The 13066-nt window shown below is 41.6% G+C and overlaps 1 protein-coding gene across 4 annotated transcripts in view; it reads left to right on the top strand.

The window, feature by feature from the left end:
- Window positions 1-12326, top strand: part of ltbp1 (latent transforming growth factor beta binding protein 1) — a 167653-nt gene extending 155327 nt beyond the window's left edge. For all 4 annotated transcript variants that reach the window (XM_080448614.1, XM_080448613.1, XM_080448615.1 and 1 more), the window contains 5 exons: window positions 3783-3923; window positions 4341-4523; window positions 6015-6182; window positions 8259-8408; window positions 10854-12326. In XM_080448614.1, the coding sequence (XP_080304740.1) occupies window positions 3783-3923; window positions 4341-4523; window positions 6015-6182; window positions 8259-8408; window positions 10854-11023 (812 nt within the window). In that variant the 3' untranslated portion in view covers window positions 11024-12326. The remainder of the gene's footprint in view (window positions 1-3782; window positions 3924-4340; window positions 4524-6014; window positions 6183-8258; window positions 8409-10853) is intronic.
- Window positions 12327-13066: the final 740 nt, after the last annotated feature.

Below are 13066 nucleotides of genomic sequence, written 5' to 3'. Positions count from 1 at the left end.
TGGCATTTTGTGCAAAAGGGAGTGACTCCTGCGAGGTTTGGAAGGCAATCATAGCCAATTGGAATGGATTATGAGACATCTGACAGATGTATCTTGACCACATGACTACAGAGATAAGGTGTACCAATTTGGGTAAGTTTTGGACAAAATTGGTAGGAGTAGTAGCAGTGTGTTTTGCAAAAGAAAAATGCATGATTTGAGGCATTTTGTTCAAAACTGGCCACTCCCGCAGACTTGGAAGCCAATCCACGGACGGACGGACACACACACGGACGGACGGACGGCTCACATAGTCTCCGGCCACGGCCTTTGGCCAGGTGGAGACTAAAAGCATATATACTGTAGTTCCTTATTACCAAAAGATGACCATGACGTGAGAACACTCTCAAACTGAAAAGACAAACTGTTACGCTCTGAAGAGGTTGTGTTTGGGTTTGTTTTATTGTTGGCTAACAAATGTGTTGTGTTGTTGAATGTGAATGAAAAAGAGTGGGGAGACAGTGTGAAGTGATACAAGGCCAGACTGTGGTCACAACAGAGGCCAACGCCAGGCCCTCTGCAGCACCAACCAACCAAAACCAGTACTCTCACTGAGTATGGCCTGGCACATGGCCTGGCCCTGCAACCACCTTCTCTGGGCGGCTATGCACACACACACACACACACACACACACACACACACACACACACACACACACACACACACACACACACACACACACACACGGAACACATACGTTTTTGTTGTTGTTTTAAGTATTTTATTTTAATCCACTTAAGCCCTTTAACAGTTCATCGTGCAACGAATAGCGAAAATAGCAGCATTAAAAACATTTTGAAAGATTTAGCCCATATCGGCATGCCCAAAAAAAATAGATTCCAGGTTGAAAGTGGTTAACTGACTTTTAACACAAATTCTATCTTGTGAACTTTTTATAAATGTTAGTTTTGTTTTATATTGTTTCTCATATTCTCATCTCAGTACTGTGAAATACCATATAAATAAATGTACAGAATAGAGATTAAACATTTTCCATTCATTGCAATACTATGCTTCCATGTCAAACACAGGACAGGAAGGAAGTAATAAATCAATCCATGTGACACATCTGCTAGAGATGAATACGCACTGGTTATGGTTTCCATAGCAATAAGCATCATTAGGTCCCCCAGCAAAGCAGATGTCTGTGAACACAGAAGCAGGGCACTTAAGACCTATATGATCTATACTCTTATACTGTATTTATGATGGAGGGATAGTTTATTATTGACCGGAATTCAAGTCTTGTATTGACTCCGATCATCTAAGTCAGTGGTTCTCAACCTGTGGGTCGGGACCCCCAGGGGCGTCCCCAGATGACAGTAAAGTGACCATTTAAAAATGGCACGCCATCAAAAGTAATCAACAAACAATACTATAAAAACTGGTCAAACATTTGCCAAATTGTCAAATAATATAAGAAAGAGGCAAAAACTTGACAATATTTTCACAATACAGTATGTATCTGTGGAACTGAGTCAAACTAAGCTTGAGAACCACTGATGTAAGTATATGGGGCTTAAGTGGTTAAGACCTTACAGTAGCCTACACCCAATGATTCATTTAGCTGAAAAGTCATTAATGTTGCCAATTTAGACCCACTCAGTTTAAAATGCTTGCACACACAATAATGTGTTCATGTTGCTGACAACAGCAGCATAAACACACTTCCAAAAAATTAATTGTATTTCCATTTCCACCCACTTTGGTGTAGCTGGACAATGTGATTATCAACGAGCCGATGGTACAGTCCAATTTTACACTTAAAGGCGGTTACACACCGGCGAATATGCGAATATACGCAAAATTCGGACTCGTTCCGAATAATTAAAAGACGCTTTTTTCGGTCCGCGAAACTGGTGTGGAAGCTTGCATTGACTTTATAAGGTTTTTAATTTTTTAAATGTATTATTCGCATGAAAAAAATCGCCCCGGTGTGTAAGGACCTTAAGAGTTCAACTAACACTGAGGAATTTGCTGTGTATGACTTAATTACTGGAACAATTCAATAACTGGACAACTCAGATTGATTTGGTGATGAAATATTCTTGAAATATAACTCATCATTTACTGTTGTTTTCTTTTTCCGCACGTATATTTATGTGAAATGAATACTGCAGATATGCATTACTCAAAATTGCACATCTAGCTTGCATGCTTGTTATGCTTCAAAACCTCGTGGCTATAACTGCTGAGGATATGAATATTAAAAAAGAAAACACATATTCCTAGAGAACTGAAATAGTCATTCATTTCCACTTTTCGACAAACATAAAAACATCTGCGCATTACATACACGGCACAGAAGGAACCCACAAGCCGGAGCTGTGGTGGTTTTCTTAAATTGTAATATGACTTGTGAGGCCACGCGTAACGGACCTCAAACCGTTGACCACGCCAGACGAGGGCCAAACCTCTGGTGAGCTTTGCTCTCCACCCAGTCTGTCCTACGTGCTTTTTTACCCTTCATTCTGAAGCCTGATTTATCCTCTGACACCAAGCATGAATTAACCACTTTAACCCTACAGTATGTCTTCTGTTGATCAGGTCTATCCTTGGCCCCCTCCTTTTTTTCCCTCTACAACAAATCTCTTTGCCAAAAATAGCTGACAGCCGCTGAAATAGCAAATAATCACTAAATCTCTTCGCCGAAAATAGCCGATCTACAAGATCACAACGCGTTGTGAGCTTGTACCGTAGTGCACCGTACCGTAGCCAGGCTATTTTCCCCAAATCTTCACCTAATTTTGCTGAATGTTCACCTATTATGACACACCCAGAATAGGGACACTAGGGTTCACGTGGTTAACTTGGCATGGCCTTGTGTATAACAAAGACCAAAACAAATACCAACGGCTTGAAAACAGCTACGAAAGGAAGTGAGGGGGTTCGGCATTCAAAAAGTCCTCGGTTTCGTGTTGGAAAGCTCAAGGCTGTTGCTTGTGTGGCGCAGTCACTCCAGAAAGCCACAGAAAATGAGTTGAGGTAACAGACCTATTTCTGGAGTGGCGGTCACTTCACAGCTGGACCGCGACGACGACGACACAACTCTGGAGCGCAGACATGTGACGGATGTTACCAAAAAAACACATAAAATGTGTTACTGTACATGTGTATTTCCCATTGGGTTGAATTAAAATAAGCCTGTAATTGGCAGAGCCCTGATGGCGAACCCTGACGTCATACTGTCGAACGTGTATTCCACGTTGTACGGTCATGGGTACAGTATAGCCTGTGGCTGGACTGCAGGTCAAATGTAACATGTGTCAAATGAATATCCACATTAACTGCTGTCCTCTGCTCGCTGCCCTGTCCCGTTCCTGCCCCAATAATCTGTCACTAATGTTGCAGAACGCCCACAAGGCTGGGGTGAGAGTGACCAACAGTGCTGTAGCAGCAGTGGGCTCTATTTAGTTTTGGTCATGGTCACTTTGCGGAGATAATGTGAGACTGACCTGAGGTCAGTGGCTGAGTGGTAACACCCTTAATGACCTCAACAGGTTTGAGAAATGTTTGCATCCTACACTGGGTCTAAACAAAAGCGATGGACTGCAGATGTGTGTGTGTGTGTGTGTGTGTGTGTGTGTGTGTGTGTGTGTGTGTGTGTGTGTGTGTGTGTGTGTGTGTGTGTGTGTGTGTGTGTGTGTGTGTGTGTGTGTGTGTGTGTGTGTGTGTGTGTGCACTTTGTATAAATACAGTAACAGTACAGTATGTCTGTATGCCCCCCCTCTCTCTCTCCCAGATATCAATGAGTGTCTGGATGAGTCTGTGTGCGTTGGGGGAGAGTGTCTGAACACGGATGGCTCCTACATGTGTTTCTGTGCAGACCCCATGGTGCTGGACCCCAATAGCAACCAGTGTGTTCATCCCCCTGAGGTGGCTGGTAAGAGAACGCTCACTAACCCTAAGCCTAACCCTAAATAGTGCAAAACAATACAAACACAAGCGCAAAGCAGCACGGCGCGTTTTGAGCTTGTAGATCTGCTACTTTTGCTATTTTTGAATTTGAATCCTGAAGAGTAACAGTTTTGGACATTCCAAAACTTTCCACCCGACGATATGTACAGTATTCTCTGTAGGAGATTCTCTGTTTGTGTTATCTTTCATTTCAAGTTTTATTACTTACTTGTTTATGTGAGCCTGTTATATTCTCGTTGTGTTACTATATGCATTATGCATTATAACTAACTGTGTGTGTGTGTGTGTGTGTGTGTGTGTGTGTGTGTGTGTGTGTGTGTGTGTGTGTGTGTGTGCGTGTGCGTGTGCGTGTGCGTGTGTGGACGTGTGTGTGTGCGAGCAGAGCAGCATCGTGAGGCAGAGCAGATAGCCTACCAGGGCATCTGTTGGCAGACGGTGACGGACACCTTGACCTGTACGCGGCCGTTGGGTCCCAACAACAGGAAGACCACCTTCACGGAATGCTGCTGTCTGTACGGGGAGGGCTGGGGCATGGAGTGTGCCCTCTGTCCACTCAAGAATACTGGTACAAAAACACACACCTTTTTAAGGCTTTAAGTTTGAGCGTTTCCATGTGTGCGTGGCAGACGTGCATCTGTATGTAATTGACCTGTTCAATGCATAGGTCTGAATATTATTCACGACCCGTTGGAAGTCATTCACTTCAGTGTGTGTGTACCGGCCTGCTCTGTCTATGCTCCATGACTGTTTTACAACACACGCAGGCAGGCAGGCAGGCACGCACACACGCACACACAAACGCGTGCACACACACAAACGCGTGCGCGCACACACACACACACACACACACACACACACACACACACACACACACACACACACACACACACACACACACACACACACACACACACACACACACACACACACACACACACACACACACACACACACACACACACACACCTGAAACCTCTTTACGTCCATTGGCAAGAGCATTGTGGGAACCAAGGATGTAATCACTTATACTCTGAACAGTCTCGTCTCTAATCCTACACACCTGCTCTCCTTAGCCCTCCTGACCTGCCTAGACAGGAAACCATGTGTGTGTGTGTGTGTGTGTGTGTGTGTGTGTGTGTGTGTGTGTGTGTGTGTGTGTGTGTGTGTGTGTGTGTGTGTGTGTGTGTGTGTGTGTGTGCGTGTGTGCGTGTGTGTGTGTGTGTTGCAGTGTGTGGGAATGGCATGTTAAATCCTCATTTAAAAGAGTTAGTATGTCACTATGTAGTACCTAAACCAGAGTATTCCGCTCCCCCAAACCAGAGTATTCCGCTCCCCCAAATCCCCCCCTCCCCCTGTTTGCTAAGCATGGCGATGGCTTTGTAATTGGTTTCAATCCCCTCAGACACTGTTGACATTTAGACTGCTGCTGCATATATTACACAGCATGAGACGAGTCTCTGTTTATGCTTTTTGTATTCATGGTCTTTATCGGAAGTGTGTTTAAAAAGGCAAATAACAGCTACGGCACTCTAGAGGTGATATCTTCTATCTTCTGTCTGAATACTGTTTTCTAATTATCCTCATCCTTCTCTCTGTTCTTCTCTATCTGCTATCTCTCTCTCAGAGGATAGTCCTCCTCTCTGTGCGTCGTATCCCCGTTTGATATAGCCAGCCTATCTTTGTCTCGTAGTCTCTCAGTCGCTCGCTGTTGGAGAGACATTGCTCTTGCTCGCTGCCCCGTTGCTTTACTATTTTTAACCACTTAACCACAAAAATCTACTAAATTATTTTGAAAACAGCTGATCTAGATCTGCAATTAGATCTGCAAAATATTTAAAAAAAAAAAAATTCACCTATAAAAAAAAGAACTGGGATGCCAGAGTTAAAGTGGTTCATTAGCTTTGTCTTCATTTTGCATAATGTGGTTTAATAAGTGATGATTTACTGGTCTCTCTCCATCTCTCTTTGTCTCTCCACACACCCCTTTCATTTTGTTTGTTATTTCTTTATGACCGATAATACATCTCTCCCTCCCTCCCTCCCTCGTCTCCCCCAGAGGACTACGCCTCCATGTGTAACCTGCCTGTGAGTGGCGGTCGACGGCCGTACGGTCGCGATGCCCTGGTGGCCAGCCCGGTGCACGAATACGAGATCAGCCCGGATTACGCGCAGCGGCCCGACCAGCGGGCCATCATGCCTCTTTACGAGGACGAGGACGAGGAGAGTGAGTGTGTTTTTTTTTCTCTTTCTTTTATTTCCTTTGTGTTAATATTAACAGGGGAAGTCCAGTGAAACCTGAGTGTCTTTTAAAAAGAGAGACCTTGAACAGAAGTCTGTGGGTCTTTTTTTGTAAAGACTCATATTAAGTGACTGAACATACAGTCTAATAAAGGGTATATTAACCCATTTAGACCTGAGGTTCCGATTCTACAAATGTCTTCTAAATCCTAACAGTTTTCTGAAAAAAAAAACGTAAGTATATCAGTGGTGCTCAAACCTTTTCCACGTCAAGGACCCACAAAATTATATGTATTTGGCCGCGGACTCCCATCTCAAAAGACACCCCCCCCCCAACATTATATTATATATTAATTCAAAGATTTGCATGCATCCGCGCTATGAGCTTGTAGATCTACTATTTTTGAATAGCCAAATAAATCTTAAAATGACTCAGATGCTTTCCCGGTCTTAATGGATTAAGTGAGTGAACATACATACAGTAAGCCACGGTAGTGTAGTGTAATAAAGGGTATATACAGGGTGTTAGTATAGAGGAAGGCATAACACAGTCATTTATTTATTTATTTTTCATTAACATTGAACATAATCGTCTCTGTCGGGTGGAAACTGTTACTTTTCAGGATTCAAATCAAAAAGCGTCAAAAGTAGCAGATCCACAAGCGTTTCGAGCATCATTTTATTATTTCATTTCAAGGCTTCCTTAAATTTTATGGACACATTTTTCTATTTACATTTTCCCATTGATCACCTGTAATTATGCAGTGGACCGATGGTTAAGAAACAGTGCCAAAGAGCATTCAATCATTCAAACCACGGATCAATTTACATGCTATAGTGCCACAATAATCAATTGTGGCAATAATGAATTATGTCCTCCTCCAGTATATGAACCTTCTTAACTACTGTCACCGCGGGGTGTTGTGTTGCAAGATTTAGCATGATCACGATCTATAGATATAGTTAACCAAAAGGTTTCTAAAATAGGCGAACTATACAAGTTCACAACATGTCGCATCGTGACTTGTAGATTGGCTATTTTAGAAATTGTTTCAACATTTGTTTGCCTATGACATGGCCAAAATTGGGACGCATTGTGTGCTTGTAGATCTGCTATTTTCAGCGAAGATATTTAATGTAGAGAGGAAACAGAGAAGCCACGAGTATAGAGCCCTGAGTGGTCAAGTCGTTAATTAATTAATCTATATGGAAATCATTCATTTCTATAAGCCCATATCTGAAGTATTCTCCTTCATGGTGGGCAGTGAGCAGAAATGCTTTGCATAAAGAAAGCTGACATTGGTAGGCAATGCTAAGAATCCCATTTAACTTGGCTGCCAATGAAAGCACTTTGCTGCCACCTTGTGGCCATTTCAACCCTAACCCAATACTTGCCCTGGCTAGAAACTCATTGGGAACCCAACCCATGACATTAATTCAATAACTGCCAAATGTGTGTTTTTATTTACATACATCTAAGTGTATTGTTGTGTATTATCATTTATGCCAATATCATAATAGAAATGGGTTTTTGAAAGTACTGCATTTATTAAACCATTAAAACCGGGAAAGCATCTGTCATTTTAGATTTGAGCTAAAAAGCATTATTTTATACTTTGGCTATAAAAAAATTGCAGATATACAAGCGCTGCGAGCTTGTAGATCTGCTATTTTTGAAAAATCGTGAAAATGTGTGCAAATCTTTGATTATATAAATTATTTTAAAGCAAACATTTTTAACTCAAATCTTTGCTTCTGGGGGGTCCCTGGAACAAAATATTTTGAGATGGGGAGTCGGCAGCCAAATACATAGCATTTTAGGGGTCCTTCACATGAAAAAGTTTGAGCACCGCTGATATAGCAACATACGTTTTTCAGAAGAAATGTGTAGAATCGGCCTCAGTTCTTAATTAAGTTCTGTTAATTAAGGGAACCTACTGTAGTGTCAAATTAGACTATGAATATGAATAGATTATGAATTATTCCTCGTGTAAAACCCGGAGATTGTACGACATAATGTTCTTTCCTCATAGCTCCCTGTCTTTCACGATCTACCCTACAGACCCCTATGATGCCTTTGAGGGTCTTCGAGCAGAGGAGTGTGGAATACTAAACGGATGTGAGAATGGCCGGTGCGTGCGCGTGCACGAGGGCTACACCTGTGACTGCTTCGATGGCTACAGCCTTGACATGTCCCGGATGGCCTGCATCGGTAAGACAAGAGCCACAGACACTCTCAGTGGTGTAAAGTAACTAAGTACATGTACTCAAGTACTGTACTTAAGTAAAATTTTTAGGTATTTTTTGCTTAACTAGAGTATTTCCAATTGTCTATACTTTTACTTCTACCCCACTACATCTCAGAGGCAAATATTGTACTTTTACTCCACTACAATTATTTGAAAACTTAAGTTACTAGTTACTTTGCAGATATAAATGATTACATTATAAAACATACTGTACATTAACCACTTTAGCCCTATTTTATACCTAGGCTATTTGAAAATAGCCGATCTACAAATTGGTCAGCTTTAACCAAAGGTTGCCTGAGATACAGTACTAGTTAATATCAAAAATGTACTTAGCTAGCTGGCAGCAAACCCCACACAAGAAAGATTGAAAACATGCCAGATGGTGTCTGGCATGTTTACTGAAACCAAAAAACATACTAATATTCTTTAAAAGAAAAAGAAAATAACACGCACCTACACTTTTTCCTTCATTCATACTCACACAAGCACACTTTCTATATCAAGGGTTCCCAAACTTTTCAGGCCAATATAATCATAATTTGAACTGGGCACCCCCCACCCTGACAAGCATTTGGAATTATTAGTTTATTTTTTTCATTATAGAGGTATTAAAAAGGTCTTAAAAGTCCTTCAACTGTTTGTTTACTGTTGAGTGAGAAAACAATGTCGCACATTAAGCTAGATCATCTGGGGACCCCACAAAATCATTTGGGGGTCCCCCCTCGGGGTTCCGGCCGCCAGTTTGGGAACCACTGCTCTAGTCTATATGGTACAAGTGTACTGAGGCTCCACGCCCCCTCCTCTGATGGCCTTGAGTCATTAGCCGCGCGTAGTTTCAAGGTGAGCTCTGCCCGCTTTCCTGGAGAGCTCTCCACAAATAATACATTACACACTGACCCGTTAAGTACACTTTACTGGCGATACGGTTGCTCGGTGAAACACAATCAGCCTTAACCCGGCCGGCCTCTCTGCATTCCTAACACGTCACACCGTTTCAAATTGAAATCTAAAGTGGTAAGCTGGCAAAATGAGTTTGGAGCCGAACAATGCGGTAGCCTTATTAAGTGAGGCATTTTATTTTGGTCGGCCCACTTACTGTACTATGCTTTGATACGCACTAGTAGGTCAAAAACTCTTCAGTCCATCCCATCGGAGTGGTATACACTTGATATCATTTCATGTGTTTATGTACGGATTGTCCTAGTTTTATGCATGACACAGTCCCACACTTGTGCATGCTTTATTGTGTATAACTGATGTGCCTCAATATAACCGTAGTTATCATGCTTTTCATCGCGCTCGTCAGTGGCACAACATTCAACATTCTTTAAAGCACATTAAGAGTAGATTGCATGCAGGTACAGCCAATCCAGTCTTATTTTAATATTCACCCTGGACTTTTACTACTTCTGTACATCCAACAGCCTGGATTACTCCTTGTGGTCTCTGAATGTATGTGTGTCTGTCTGTAAGTATACTTTGAAGGCCGTTTCAAACGGGGCACTATTGACGCGTTCTCGCTTGGATCAGCGGGGATCGTGCCACGATAATTGTTGTTTTGTCCTCCTGCACTTAGCGTGGAAAAGAATCAATCGCTCCGTGTCTGAAACGGCCTTAAGTGTTCAAAGGTAGACCATTCACAGCTCACAAAACGTTTGAACATAGCCTGTTACAAGCAAGGACAAACTGCCTAAGTGAAAATCGTGAAGAGAGCGGAAGTTGTATGATAATTGATCATCTATGCATGTCAAAAAAACATTCAGAGAATCTCTTAGACCGACGTTGCTCTCGTGAAGCAGTTTTGTTCTTTGAAGTAGTGGTAGAGCGTCACCACACTATGACACATGCCCACTGATGCATCTGGGTTTTCTGTGGATTGCGGGGCCCCGTCACTTGATTGATTGATTGATTGAATACTTTATCAGACAGAAATGCAAACAGCACGAGGTACAGTCACACATTTGGGAGGTCCTGGGGACTTGTTTCCATTGTGGTCCTATGTATTCAATTCATCAACATAGCACAAAAACACCACATTGCTATTGGTGTCACTTATAAGATATGAACTGCACAAGCGCACCCTGTATCTTATTATAGCGTTGCTGTCGGGCAGAAACCTCCTATATCCATATTTTAACTTTAACTTTGTGTTTCATAAATGAATGCCCTAATTGTACATACCACAGCGTCACGCAAAAGCATCAAAAGTAGCAGATCTGCAAGCTCGATCTTGTAGATCTGCTACTTTTGATGCTTTTGAATTTGAATCCTGAAAAGTAACAGTTTTGGACATTATGACAGAGACGATAGCTAAAGATTGAACAAGGAGGACACACACCATCATTAGACTGCGTCTTGTTTACATATCGACATAATTAACATGCACTCTCTCCCTTTGCTTTCAGACGTGAATGAGTGTTCGGAGCTCAACCGCCGCATGTCACTGTGCAAGAACGCCAAGTGCATCAACACACAAGGCTCCTACAAGTGTGTGTGTCTGCCTGGCTTCAGTCCGTCTGAAAAGCCCAACTACTGCGTGGCGGAATCAGCAGCAGCACGCACACAGAGGCAGTGAATGTGCACAAACACTAGGGGGAGACAGAACACACCAAAAACACTCATACAGCCACACACACATACACACACACACACACACACACACACACACACACACACACACACACACACACACACACACACACACACACACACGCACACATGCACACAAATACACACTTATTTAATCAAAGCCCATATACTCTGCACTGTATAAAGTACACACTAAATGAAACAAACAAACAACAAAAAAAAGTAATTTACTTGAGATGAAGATTCAACTTAATCTAATATGTGGTGCCTTAGGGGAGGAGAAACGCAGCATTGTATAAAATGTATGTTTTTGTCTGTTCCTTTTGTAAGTTTGTTTCTCATTTCGTATCAGGAGTTTTATACGTGTTACGCAGGGGCACTGTGCTCTGTTAACACAACGACAAACCCTATGGACTCTTGCTGGGGGATTACGTTTTATTTTCTACCCAGTTGAAACAAATGTGTGTGGATATTTAATTATGTGAAGAAGCCAGCTCTCTGTTTTGTTTATTTGTTTTTTGCCCCTGTCCGTCCCGCTTTTCTTCCTCATAGTCATCCTCCTCTTCATCAAGCCTTCTGTCTGCTGTTCATCCTGGAGTTTCTTCTTGTTTCAGCCCCATGGCTTCACCAAAGCATGCAGTATGCACACGTTACTGTACTCGGAGGTTGTTCAAAGCATGCAGTATGCACATGTTACTGTACTAGGAAGTTGTTCATGTCAAGTGTTGGAATAAGCTTTTTGGAGACTTGCTTTCCTTTTCCTTTTTTCCTCTTTTTTTTTGTAATACTGATAAAAATGCAAACTACTTCTCTGTGTCTGGGACATTGGACAATAGCAGGTTTTATTCTTTGTTTCTTTCTTTGTTTCTCTCTTTCTTTCTTTGTTTCTTTCTATTTTTCTTTTTTTCTTTCCTTCTTTCCTGCCCTGTGGAGCAGTCATTCTCCCTTCCCCATGGTAATTCAATTATTATTTGTTTAGGTTTTTTTGTGTGTTTTTTTTTGTTTTTAAATGAAATGAAATGAGAATGAAATGAAGATTTTTGCCTTATTTTTTCATACTTCTCTTTTATCTGCATTTTACTGCGATGTCTACGAGTCTTGCCAGGTTGCAAAGCTGCTATGGGACAGCGGTGGGAGAGTAACTTTTGTACATTTAAACAGAAGAGTGGAGAAACCAGTTGATGTATTTGTAATTTGTACATGAAAAAATAGCTCTTGTATGAATATTCATATTACATTGTATATTAAACCCCTTGGTAATAAATCACAAATTGTGATATTTATACTGACTGACCTGTCATAGTCTTGTTGTGGAAAATGAAGTAATTAAGTAATCAACTGTTCATGGGGGGAGACCAGCCATGGCCACATGGTTACTCAATGTGTATATTCATGTGGATTGTTGTTGTGTATACAGTATGTTACAAGTAAATATAATGTCAGGAACAAATACCAAAACAAAAAGAAAATTCTATATAAAATGAAACATGAACCCATTAAGACCTGAGGCCGATTCTACAAATACCTTCTAAATCAGTGGTTCCCCAAAATGTTGAGTATTTGCTCCTCGGAAGGCTGATGTATAGATTGCTGTTATCGATCGCTGCTATATTGTCATAGCCCATTTCGTCAAATCAAATCTTCTGCATAAGTGTTTACCATCAGTAGTTAGGTATAGCACGGTTACCGCTTGATTCTTGGGTTATCAAGTTGAGCTGTTCCTCGCCCTGCCATGCTGCATTTTGCACAGTTGTGAGGAAGTCTAATCTTAGGCATGATCAAGAGTGTTGAGTTCACTTAGCCGTATGTGCCTGTGGCCAGTGGTGTTAAGGTAATAATAATAATATCGAATTTATGCAGCGCTTTTCTGAGTACCCAAAGACGCTTAAAGTAACTAAGTACATGTACTCAAGTACTGTACTTAAAGGACGACTTCACCCATTTTCAACCTATCTTCATATAATTGGTCCTCACTAATGTTCATGATAAATTGGTTATAAAAAAAATCTACTCACTCGCCAGGCAGGTT

The sequence above is a fragment of the Gymnoscopelus braueri genome, assembly GCF_963280865.1.
Source record: "Gymnoscopelus braueri genome assembly, chromosome: 14".
NCBI classification, from domain to species: domain Eukaryota; kingdom Metazoa; phylum Chordata; class Actinopteri; order Myctophiformes; family Myctophidae; genus Gymnoscopelus; species Gymnoscopelus braueri.
The sequence above is the reverse complement of the archived record's forward strand: the minus strand, read 5'-3'. Positions and strand labels throughout refer to the sequence as shown.